A 12,412-nucleotide genomic window follows, 5' to 3' on the forward strand; every position below is an offset into this window, starting at 1 on the left:
CAACTTCTCAATTCCAGGCCTTCCTGTAACAGAGCCCCAGCCCAGTCCACCCGATTCCAGGTTGATTTTGGAAAGTTTTCCCAAGTTTCCTTGACTTCTCATCTACCTCTCCCAGCTGTAGACGACAATCATCTCTGCCCTTTCCCTCGTGAGTTAGTAGTCTCAATGCTAATGGACACTGGGCACATTTTCCTGAGACTTCCTGTTTGGTAATTAGCACACGTAAAGTGTTTAGAGGCAAGAGCCCTTCTGCTAGCCTACAACCTCAGTTCCTAGAAAGCACTGCTTCTTAATGACATGAAGGTTATCTTGGGGCATGTTGTTGTTCCAAGTGTAAGCCTCTCTGTGTGTGTGCGCGCGCATCTCTCTGCAGACCTCGACTGAGGTCCTTCTGAGGATGGTCTTGTTTTGTTGGTGGGGTGCTAGACACAGAACTCTGCTTCCATTTCATATGTAAACTGTTATTATCCTGGCTTTTTGAGACAGGGTCTCACTGCATAGCCCTAATTGGCCTGGAATCCTATTTGTACACCAGGCTGGCCTTGGGCTCACAGAGATCCATCTGCCTCTGTCTCCTGAGTGCTGGGACAAAAGGTGTCCTCTACCACATCCAGTGTCTTATGTGAATATTTTTATAGGAATGAAAACCTAGATAGCAGGGTGATGAGAACCTGGTGATCCTGACACTAAGGAACAGAAAGAAAGCAGCAGCCGGTGCTCTCACGCCTAGAGTAACCAGTTTTTGCTTCTGTAAGTTCTCCCTAGGGCTAGAGGTTTGGAATAAGAACCAGCTTTTCTATGATCTGGCTGCTTATCTGTACTATCTGGCTACTAAGGCTTCAGATTTCCCATGTTCATCCAGCAAACCTTGATTTTTTTTTTTTTTTTCTGGTTGAGGACTGAGTACCTTGAGCAAAGACAGGCAAGATCATTTGCACCTCCTGCCTCCCAGCAATGACCCTGGAGTAAGAAGGGACCTGGGTTTGGTGTTTCTTTAAGATTGTGTATGTTAGAAATCTGGAGCCATGGTGGACCCGGCTTATGAGGCCCTAGTTCAAGCTTGCTTAGCAGACAGGCAGATGCATTTGTTGGTATTGCCTTGCTAGCCTTTCATCTGCTATTTCACAAGATCCTGCTGACGTGATGTTCACCTCCAATATTCTTCAGACACCAGGCCCCGCTAGTGCATACTGGTGTGTGGTGGAGGGGTAATGTTGCAGTTGGTGTGGCCAGAGAAAAGGGCTGAGAAAGACTGCAGACTGGTGCACCCTGGGGATCCTGGTGACTGGCCTATCAACAGCTCCAAGGTACCTGGGAAAGTGCAGTTACTCAGTAAATTTTTGTCTACTGCTGTGACTATGTGGTGTGTCCCAGGCCACCGTGTTTAGGTGTAAGAAGGCACGAGGAGGAGGAGTTTCTGGCAACGGTAACCCTTGGTAAAACCACTCATAGTTCAAACTTACTCCAACCTAACCAGGCTAGAACGCACGACACGACACCTCTAATTATCCCAAGGCAGATGTTTACCAAGATTTTCTTTTAAAGTTCCTTCTTTTTCTTTTCTTTCTTTTTCTTCTTTTTTTTATCTTTTATACACAAGTCACATTCCCAGAAAGCAGAGTTTAAAAAAAAGCCAAAACCAAACCAAACAAAAATCCAAAAAATCCTTTTTCCTCATACACATGCTGCTAAGAAAATACTTTTATACATAGAATTTCAACAAGTGAGAGAGAAGACTGGGGTAAGTGTGGCTGTGGGAGGGATGCTGGCGGCAGGGACCAGTGGCAGCAGGCACCAGACCACCATAAGTTAGTTTTTCTAGGAACTGGCATTTTTGGTATTAACAGAACTGGTTTCACCCTACCCTCAACTGACTGGAGCTAAGAGTTTCTTAGCTTTCAAAGTGAATGACATAGGAGTTTAAGAATCAGAATATGTGAGAACTAAGGATTTAAGCTGGACCCTGCCTGCATCTCCCTTTCTGTACCTAAACCATTGCTTTAGTGTTGCTGTGTAGCTGGGGGACCCTGCAAAAGCTTATTTCTAGGGCAGGCGGATACATATCAAATGGGTAACTAATGTATGAACTCCTCAGAGTTAAGGGGAGAGACTAAATAGCTGGAGGATGTAGGAAATTTTGCAGGCTTTTCTTTGCTAAAACAAAATATCTATTAAATCTATCCTGTGCCATTCGGGCTAGACTTAGGAACTGCCAAAATTACGTCCTGGTGGTAAGTAAGATTGGGTATGGGAAATGTCCCCGAGGACACTGCCCTCCTGTTGTATCCCCTGGAGAGCATGTTGTGCTTCAGGGACCCACTTCGTACACATCTTTTCAGAGAGGGCCTTCTGCCGGGCAGACAGGCAGACTCTGGGCAACAACGTCAGTGGATGCTGACTAATGGGGGGGGCTGGGCTGGAGGAGCAAGGGAGAGGACAGAGGACTAAGAGGAAGAAAAGCAGATGGGGAGCAGGGGAGCCTGCAATGGCAAAGGAGGTTCCAGACGATCAGAAACATGCCAGGGGTACTGGGGAGGAAGACAGAAAGGAGAAAAGGGGTAGGCAAAAGGGATGCATATCCTGACTTCAGAAACCAGGACTGCTCCCCCCGCCCCCCAACCATGCTTTTCTTCCCGGGATGGCCACGACTCCTACACTGAGAATGAGACATATCACGTGTCCTGACACACGTTCACTTCAGGGGACAGGGCTCATCTCTATGTTCCTAGTACTGTTGAGGCCGGGTACAGTCAGGGGAAGGCTATGCTGCCTCTGGTCTGGCAGATCCAGTAAGGGCTTAGAGGCATTAGCGCTCTGACTGCAAGAAACTCTTAAATGGGGGGAAGGAAGACACAAACAGTAAAACAAAACATAAACAAATGAAACAACAACAACAACAAAAAAAGACCAAAAAAAAAAAAACCAAAAAACAAAAAAAACCAAACCACTTGTTTGATGGGAGTTTTCTTTTCTCTCTCTCTCTCTCTCTCTCTCTCTCTGTATAATCAGAGTTTTTGTTTTTCTACTTCACTCCTCTGGTCTCTCCATCTCTCTCGTGCATGTGCACACTCTCTCTTGCGCTTGTTTATTTGGTGTGTTTCAGTTTTGTTTTTTCTAAAAAGAACTTTGGATTTGCCATGGGTGGGCAACGTGATCCCCGGAGGCTGGACTGCCCTCGGCAGGGCTAGGGCACGGGGCAGGCCCACAGCTGCTGAGAGGATCTTTGTGTTTAAAGCCTTTGAGAAAAAGCTACTGCAGTTTCCAGGGTATGGGGTGAGGGTGGGTAGAGGGGTCCCTAGCAGCGGCTTCCCCAGGAGTCCAGGCCGCAAGGGTTCCATCAGGTGAGGAGAGGGTCAGGAGGGAGGGAAATGGGGAGAGTGAACAGGGGTGCTTCTCCCCCTGACAGCCTCCAGTTTGGTTAGTTTTATGGGCTCCCTGCCCATCCCAGGCTCCAACCTTAGGAACCAAGTGGGTTTTTGGAGTTTGTGAGCAGTCTGTGCTCTGGAAAAGGGGCAAGAAGAGGGGGGCGGCAAAGTTGATTTTTTTCCACCCCCCTTTTGTCTTGGGTTTTCATTTTCTTCTTCTTTTCTTTCTTTTGGCGTTTTCTCAGTCAGTATAACAGTATGGAAAACGGGATGTGTTTACAGGGGAAGAGGGCTGGGAATTCAATGGGGAGAAAGGGGAACGAAGTAGACGTGTATGCCAAGGTGGGGTGCATCTGCAAGGGGGTCAGACTGTCTGTGGGATGGGGAGGAGGCAGGACTCTGCTGGAGGTGGGGTGTGTGAAGCCCACTGAAGGTGGGAATTGACAGACTCCCATGAGGTGGGCAGAGCTGAAGGTTGGGGTGAGGGAACCCTAAGGCCCTCTCTTGCCCCATCTTGGTTTATCTGTTTATAAAGCTAGAAGTGTAGAGGTAGTAGTAGTTTTTGGGTTGGGGTCCGTGTGAGGTAATCTTGCTTCCTCTTTGGCAAAAGCCACAGCAGCCGGGACAGCAGTGGCGCTGTTGGTAACGGTGATGGGAGGGCCTCCTGGGGGCGGGGCTGCCTTGCGCCTGTGGGCTGAGGAGCGCAGATGGGAGGCCAGGGCTTCACGCCCACTCAGCAGCACCTCACAGGCCAGGCAGTGGTAGGTGCAGATAGGCACCCGCAATGGGGGAGGCATGGAACCCCCAGAACCCCGCCCAAAGAAGCAGAAGGATCTCTGGTGGGCAGTAGCTGGGGCCTCGCCGTCAAATGCCATCTTGCATTGGCGGCACAAGTAGCGGTGAGTAACATCCACAGTGGAGATGCCAGCGCTGCCTGTCAGCAGCTCGTCAGCCTCACTACTGTCCCCTTCCCCAGGAGCCGGCAGCTCAGGAGGCTTTGGGGGTGCTGTGGCTGTAGGCTCAGGGGCTTGGGGTGGTGGCTGGAGGAGGGCATTGGGGAGCAGCCCAATGAGGGTCTGAGGTATCACCGGGTTCATGGGAAATAGCCCCTTCTTCATGCCGTAAAGCTGTTGGAAGTAGGCCCCTTGTAACTGAGGACCAAAGACAGCTGGTGGTGCTGCCCCGCCTGCAGGGGGCAACGGGAACGGCAGGAACTGGCCCCCCAACAGGGCTGGGACAGTGGCCTTCAATGCTTTCAGGTTCTTGAGGGCATCAGTGGAGGAGTTGGAAAGGGTTGCAACTGGCTTTCGCTCACCAGAGACTTTGTCTCCTGAGGGCTCAGTAGCTGGGCCAGGGGTAGGGTCAGTAGAGCTGTTGGTTTGGTTGGACACAGGTCTCTGAGGTAAGGGGCGGCCTGGACCAGCAGTCTGGACCACTGTGGTAGCAGGGAGGACTGAAGAGGTGAGGCCAAGGAGGCCTGAGGAGGCTGCAGGGCCTAGGAAGATGAAAGGCAGTGGTGAAGGGTTAATCCTTTTCGACCTTCCTGCTCCAGACTACTGTAACTGCGCACTCACCCGTCCCCCTACCCAGCGGCCATAACTCTCTACTCTCCTTTTTCCCAGGGCCTGCAGCAAGAATAACTGTGGGGAGAGCCAAGCAGGAAAGGAGGGGCTTACAGTTAGAGCGCCCTCTCTCTCAAGCCCAGTTCCTCCCAGCCTCCTCAGCTCACCTGAATTGAAAGAAGCCATGCTTCCGAGTGCTGGCTGGGTCAGAGCTGGGCCAGGCATGAGGACAGGAGCCAGGCGAGGCAGGGTCGGGGAAGCCCCCAAGGGCACAGAGGCAGGTGTGGTGGCGGGCGGCCCTTTGGGAGCCAACGGGGCCTCGGGTGCTGGGGCCAAGTCGTAGCACTTGCTTTCACTCTTCAGCTGGGCTCGGACGGCCTCCTTAAGCTTGGCCAGATGCTGACGAGAAAAGAGGTGGCCTCGACAAGAGACATAGAAGTCATACTTGACATCACAGTAGGGACAGTCGGTGCGCTGGGCTGCCAAGGCGCCCTCGCTGCTGCCTCCGCTCCCTGCAAGTGCTGTCCCCTGCAGTTTGGCTTTCTTTTCCTTGGCACGAGCATTTTGGAACCAGACCTGAATGACTCTCTTGGGCAGTCCAATTTCCTCCCCCAGCACCTCACACTCCTGCATAGTAGGGGTGCGGTAGGCTTCGTAGCAGGCTTTCATGATCTTCAGCTGCAGGCTGCTCATCTGGGTCCTGTATCGCCGCTGCCCCATTCCATCTGGAACTCCAGATCCACTTCCTGGTGCCCCACTGGTCCCTCCAGCCCCCGGGGACTCTGGTTCAGCCAGGCTGGAAGTCGATGAATCACTTAGGTCTCCTGCAGACGGACTGCAAGCCTCACTTTCTGGAGACGCTTTAGACGGTTCCTCTGGGCCCTCATCCTCACTGAGTGCGGGAACTGGGAGGGGTACAGGGGGCTCTGGTGTTGGTACAGCGGTCTCTTTTCCAGGTGTCCCAGGTGGCAGGAATGATAGAGGCCCGGCTGCAGGGGTGACTGTGGGGTAGGGGAAAGCAGGGGCCTCTCTCTTTGGGACTTCCTTCCCAGGATCATCTTCTGTCTTGCTCAGCAGGAGGTTGAATTTGGGAAAGGGTGCTGGGGTGGGGGTAACAGTGGGTTTCCCCGCTGGCCCAGCTACTCCCCCTGGGGTGCTGCGGAACTGGCCTTTCCTCTCTCGGGCCCTGGTATTCTGGAACCAGACCTGCACTACTCGTTTCTTGAGCCCCACCTCCTCAGAGATGCAGTCAAGCATCTTACGCGTGGGGTTGGAGTCCTGCATGTACCAACGGTACAGGATCTCCAGCTGCTCGGGCAGGATGGTCGTGCGTAGGCGCTTGTCTTTGGGGGGCTCACCCTCTCCTCCACCCCCTGCTTCACTGCCCGTGGGAGACAGACTGCCGTCGTCATGCTTCCGCTTGAGGGGTGTCCCTGTCACTGATGAGGGGCCTGATGCTACGGGGTTCCGCTCCCCAAACACCAGCAGGGGCAAATCGAGGAGCTGTGGTGGAGCGCTAGGTTGCACGCATGGTGGAAAATGCAGTCTGTGGTGAGTAGTCAGGAGGTCCTGGCTGGGGAAGGAAACGGCACACTGGTCACAGGTGTGGGTGGCAGGGGATGGGGGCACCTTCCCTTCAGACTCTTTGCCTTCAGGCCTTGTTGGCTCAACTTGGCTTGGGTCCTCCACATCTGCATGTTCTGGTGATGGGCCACCATGCCTAGCAGCAGGTTCGGGGTTCTGCTCTTCCGCCTCTTCTTCTTCTACCTCTTCTTCCTCTTCCCCTCTCTCTGTCTCCTCCTCCTCCTCAGGAGGCTGGTCATCATAGCACTTCTTGAGGTGCCGAACTAACTCAAAAACACAGGCAAAGGTGGTATGGCAGCGCCTACAGCCGGAGGCCCCCCCAGAGGCCCCTCCAGCGGTCACAGACCCGCCCTCACAGGCATTTTTGCGGGCTTTCTGGCGGGCGTTCTGGAACCACACGACCACCACACGGCTAGCCAGACCCAAGAGATTTGCGAGTCGCTCCACCTCTCCATCCTTGGGGTAGGCGCTGGTCTCAAAGAAGGACTGCAGAGCTTGGGTCTGGAATTCAGTGAACTTGGTTCTGGAGAAGCGGCGGCCCGCAGGCACTGCGGGAGGAAGACTGCCTCGAGAGCCGTCGTCTTCCTCCAGCGGCCAGTGTCCTCCCGCCAGGCTTCTCTCCTCAGAAGCGTGGATCCCCCCTGCTTCAGACTCTGGAATCATGAAAGGTGGGCCTACCTGGGGAGGTGACTCCAGGGACCCATCTGGGGGTTTGGGGGGCTCGACTGGGGGTGGATACAGGCTGTCATAGCTCTTCCGAAACTGAGCAGCATAACGGCTCAGAGCCTCGAAGGGCAGAAAGCGGCGGTGAACATGTTCCTCGTGAGTCTTGAGGATGAGCATATTGGAGAAGAGTTTCCCACAGGTCCCACAGGCCAACTTGTCTCCGCCCCCCAGAGACTCTGGGGGAGGAGGTGTTGGGGGAGGGGGCACTGCCTGTTTCCCTTCATTGTACTGAATGACTAACTCAAAGCCAAAATTTTCTAGAAGGGCTTTGGCTGCTGTGCGGGCAGCTTCGTTGGGCGATGTGTGGGGTGGCGAAGAGGGCCCTGCTTCATTCCCCTCTTCAGCTATGAGGGGCCGCTCCCATTCCTGCTCAGGCAGCTCAGCCTTGGGGGGTGCGGGAAGAGGAGGTGGGGTGGCAGCCGGTAGGGACAGCATGGGTGTTGGACTGGCTAGTGCCAGCTTGGGCCCCACTTTGAGGTCATGGAGGTAGAAGGGCAGCAGCAGCTGTTGTTGCTGGAGCTTGAGCAGTGATTCTGGAACCAGAGGGAAGGGGGGCAGGACTGGGGGGGTGAGGAGGGGGGCTGGGAACCGGTGCAGGTCCAAGGGAGGGGGTGGTGGAGACAGGAAGGGCAGTCCAGACATGAAGCCACAGGGGTCGGGGCCTTTCTTCTCAGTGCCCACCTCACCCTCAGTCTCGCCTTCCTTGAGTTCTTCCTGGCCGCGTTCTGGTCCTTCAGCCTTGGCATCGGTCTTGGCCCCCCTGGAGCGAGTCTGGTGCAGAACTGACCGCATATGAATCTCCAGGGTGGAGCTCTGGTTGTAGGACACTCGGCAGACCGTGCACTTGAAGGGCTTGTCTGATGTAGTGCTGGTGGGTGGTGGGATGCCAGACTCTCCGCGGGCAGGGCACGATGGGTCAATGGCAGCCTTCTTCATCTTATGAAGGTGGGAGACGGAATTATAATGAACCAAGAGGATGTTCTTCTGGGTGAAGGACTCCTTACACACAGTACACTTATAGGGCCGAGCAGGGTCAAGAAATTTGTCCAGGGCAAAGTTGGTGGTCTTCCGATAGGTCAGAGGGTGGCGAGAGTCAGCTGGGGATGGCTCTGCAGAGCGGGGCTCCCCCATGGCTCCTTCTTCCTCTTCAGCCATGGCAGGTGGAGCTGCCACTTCTTCAACCTGGGCATCAAGCTGAGGGACCGGAGATGAGACTGGAGAAGCGGGCTGCTCAGGGCTGCCTGGGGGCTTCTCTGGGCCCTCGACCAGTGCTGGGGGAGGTTCAGGAGGATCTGCGCTGGCCTCTGGGGTCAGGTTAGAGCTCTCTACAGGAGACAGAGGAGTAAGAACTGTGTTCAAGCTGAGCTCCAACTGTTGGATATGCAAAGCCACTGACTTGATGTCAGACTGTCTTCAGACCCCCCTTGATCCTCCCCCACTTTTTTTTTTTGCCATTTTGGGAGGTATGCTGAACCCTTCCTTACCTGCTACCTGGTCTCTGCTGGGAGTGGGCTCTGGGCCAGGAGTGGGGCGTTCTAGGCCATCTTCCACAGGGGCTGGTGTGAGTCCAGGCAGCGTTTTGGTTGCAAAGGTCATCTCTACGGTTGTGGCCTATAATGTAGAAAATCCTGGTGGTTTTTCATCATTATCCACTGCTCCCTACTGCCATCCCTGATCCATTTATTCTGCACCTGTATCTGTGCCAAGCTCTCTTCCCCCGGATCCAATCTCCTGTCTAGACAAATCTCCCCCTCAAACTGATGCTTTTCTTTGGCTGAGAGACTGGGTAGCTATCTGCCCTAACCCCCGTCCCCAGGCCAAAAGTATCTTACCTCAAGACTACCTAGTTTTAACAACTCTTTTCAGGGTTTAGTGGAAGCGAGAGTGATACATAGTTGTCTTGTCTAGGAGTAAAGTCAATTAGGTGCTAAGAGCCACCCCACCAACCTTATTTTCCCACGTCAACTCTCTAGAACGGGATTTTCTTCACATCCTGCCCCCAGCACACTGCCTCCTCCTCTGCCCTGACAGGACTCTAAGACCATTTTCCCCCAGCCTGCACTCACCACAAGCAGCAGCTTCTCAACACACTCGGGCACCACATTGTGAAGGTGGCTGAGGTGGAAGTGTAGGGCAGGCCGGCCCATCAGCTGTTCCTGGCATAGTGGGCACCTGTACTTGGGCTGCACAGCATGCTGGGAGAGTGTATGAACCCTCACCTGCTCAGACTCTGGGCTCAGGAAGCTGCAATATGGACAGCAGTATACCTGGGGAATACATACAGGTGGTGGAGAAGTCAGGGAAGAGGGGGGACCCACTATTTCACAGTCACTAGGATTCAGTGCAACACTCGCCCCACCCACCTCCGTATTTAGGAGACAACCAGTCCTGGAAGCTGGCAATTGCGCTGGGCTAGGACAAAGGCCTAGCCTAGGTTGCTATTTTGAGTCTCTTCTCTGTCAGCTCCCCTCCTTCCACTCCGGGTTCTGCCTTCCTTCTGGTGTGTCTTTCCCCATGTCTGGATACCCTCGCCAATCTTCCAGCTGACAGATGGCCCGATACTAGCCTCTGCCCTGAGTCTGGCTCTCACTCCTACCCCACTGCCTGTTTTCTTTCTTTTCTTTTTTCTTTTTTTTTCTTTTTTTTTTTTTTTTTGTCAAATACCTCCTTTCTTCTGGACACTTTCAGACCCAGACGTCCTTACCCCAGCTTATTTTGCTTCTTCCAGGTTCTGAACATCTACATAGGGGTCCTATCTGTTTGCCCTGAAGCCTCTTTGAGGCTCAGCTGCACCCTGTTCCCTTTCCCTTTCACCACTCCTTTTTGTTTGCTTGTTTTGGGTTTTCTTTTCTTTGGTTGTTTGTTTGTTTTGAGACAGGGTTTCTCTGTGTAGCCCTGGCTGTCCTGGAACTTGCTCTGTAGCCCAAGCTGGCCTCCAATGTAGAGTTTCATCTGTCTCTGTGTTGGAATTAAAGGTGTGTGCCACCACTGCCCTGCCCAGCTCACTACCTCTTCTTCTTTTTTTTGTTTGTTTGTTTGCTTGCTTGTTTGTTTTCTTTTCTGCTTTTCGAGATAGGGTTTCTTTGTATAGGCCTCGCTGTCCTGAAACTCACTCTGTAGACAAGGTTGGCCTCGAAATCGCAGAGATACAACTGCCTCTGTCTTCCACGTGCTGGGATTAAAGATGTATGCCACCACCTGGCTTTATTTATTTATGTACTTTGGTGTTTCACCTGCATGTATGTTTGTATGAGGGTGTCAGATCCCCTGGAACTGGAGTTACAGACAGTTGTGCCATGTGGGTGCTGGGAATTGAACTTGGGTTCTTTGGAAGAGCAGCCAGTGCTCTTAACTGCTTGAGCCAGCTCTCCAGCCCCAGGCTGGCCCAGGGAAATTCTGGTCTGTCGCTCAGCACATTGTGGCCTAGACCTTCGGAGAGATGGAGGCACTAGAGGCCTGCTGCCACCTGAGTGGGCATTTTGCCTGCTGCCCCAGACCAAGCTTCTCCCTCTGGCCCACCTCTTCCTGCTGCTCTGCACTTTCCTAGGCCTGCACCCAGGCACTCATATTAATGAACCAAGCCTCAGGACAGGTCCTGTAATGCGCAGGCTGCAGGGAGGAGTTGGGAGGAAGAGACTGAGGACTGAGGTATCCCTGCATGCTGCAGTGGAGTCTGGGGAGCTGTGAGGCCCAGGATGGCATCTCAAGATCACAAACTTGGCTCCTCAGAACCCATACAGAGATCACAAGGCCAGATTGCTCCTGAGTCCTTTCATGTCCAGGTCCTGAAGCTCAGAGGCTTGTGGGACTTCCTGTCAATGAGTGGCTTGTTGGGTGCCTCTTCTCTTAGGAAGTGGGTGCCAGGACGCTTTCCGGCTTACGGCTCCCTGCAGGAGCCTCCCAGTTGTCCTATGGGACTGCTTTTGTGTTCTGCATTGCTCTTCTCACCCCACCAGGCTTCCTCCCTCCTCTCCTACATCTCTTCCAGTCGCTCCTGCTTTTCCCCAAGTTCCTGCCATTCCTTCCTGTCACACCCTCTGTGTTCACTCTCACAGGCAGGTTTCTGCCTTACGTGCTGAACATACAGAACTGACCCTCGGCAGAACTTCCCATGTGAGATTCTGAAATAAAATAGCCACCAACGCAACAGAAGCCTTTAGAACAGTGGTTCTCAGCCTTCCTAATGCTGCGATAGTTAATACAGGTCCTCATGCTACGGTGCCCCCGACCATAAAATGACTTTTGTTTTACTCCAGAGCTGTAATTTTGCTACTGTAATGAATAATAATGGCCTCAGGTGACCCAAGGGGGTGGCAACCCACAGGTTGAGAACCACTGCTTTCGAGTACAAGATCTCAGTAAAGCCAGACCCCCACCTTCATCATCCCAGTTACCCCAGTTCTGACCGTGATCTGGTTGGCACTGTCTGTGGAAGGGCCAGTTCTGTCCTCTGTCACTCCAGAAGCTGAGGGTAAGAGGAGAGGAGGTTAAAGGACCTCTTTAACTCTTCCCCCTTCTTGCACAGCCCCTACTACCATAGAGCTTTCAGGGTAGAAAGCAGGCTTCGGGGAATGGAGAACAGGCAAGAAACTCAGCAGTCGGGTGAGGCCTGGCAGGGAGGGCTTCTGGGTTAGCCAGGGCTGGGTCTTCATAGGGGGCAGGGAGATGCCTGGGCCACCACAGCCTGTTTGCCCGTTCTTTTCTCTGATCAATTTTGCTCCTTCTGGGAAGGAGGTCTTTTGGGGTGCCTGGGCTTCTGAAGGACTCCATGAGCATCCCAGGATGCACAGCAAACCGGATGGGGGAGACGGGTCAGAGGCTCACCCAATTGTTCTGTCTTGTTCTGGGCATCTTTCTCAGAGGTGGGCGGCTTAGATAAGGGGGTGTCAGTCTTCCCTGTGTGGGGTGGAGACAGAGTCAGCACAACGCCATGAACACTGGGGAAGGAGGGAGGACTCAGGGCAGAGGAAGCAGGACAAGCAGCCAGTTGGTGAAGAAATGGATGAGTAAATCAGGAGGCAGGAAAGGATGAGAAGCCACCAGGAGAAACAGTGGAACAGCAGGGCAAGCCTAACACCCCATCCCTAGCAACAAGCCCCACAACGGGACTGAACTAAACTTGGCCTCCTGGCCTGCTTGACCCTGGAAAGGGGAGACCCCAAAAATGTAGTGGGA

At 53.5% G+C, this 12,412-nt stretch overlaps 1 protein-coding gene across 3 annotated transcripts in view; it reads right to left on the reverse strand.

Annotated features, from left to right (window-relative positions):
• Positions 1 to 1,532: 1,532 nt before the first annotated feature.
• Zfhx2 (zinc finger homeobox 2) overlaps positions 1,533 to 12,412 on the reverse strand; it is a 35,510-nt gene continuing 24,630 nt past the window's right edge. For 2 of the 3 annotated variants that reach the window (XM_048444578.3, XM_087912031.1), the window contains exons 5-10: positions 12,062 to 12,133; positions 11,644 to 11,702; positions 9,304 to 9,504; positions 8,722 to 8,848; positions 5,095 to 8,562; positions 1,533 to 4,860 (exon numbers count right to left, since the gene is read on the reverse strand). In XM_048444578.3, coding sequence (XP_048300535.3) covers positions 3,893 to 4,860; positions 5,095 to 8,562; positions 8,722 to 8,848; positions 9,304 to 9,504; positions 11,644 to 11,702; positions 12,062 to 12,133 — 4,895 coding nt within the window. In that variant the 3' untranslated portion in view covers positions 1,533 to 3,892. The remainder of the gene's footprint in view (positions 4,861 to 5,094; positions 8,563 to 8,721; positions 8,849 to 9,303; positions 9,505 to 11,643; positions 11,703 to 12,061; positions 12,134 to 12,412) is intronic. The other variant, XM_085698530.2, reaches the window with a different exon arrangement.

This window comes from Myodes glareolus, chromosome 12 (genome assembly GCF_982192425.1).
Source record: "Myodes glareolus chromosome 12, mMyoGla1.1, whole genome shotgun sequence".
Lineage (NCBI taxonomy): Eukaryota > Metazoa > Chordata > Mammalia > Rodentia > Cricetidae > Myodes > Myodes glareolus.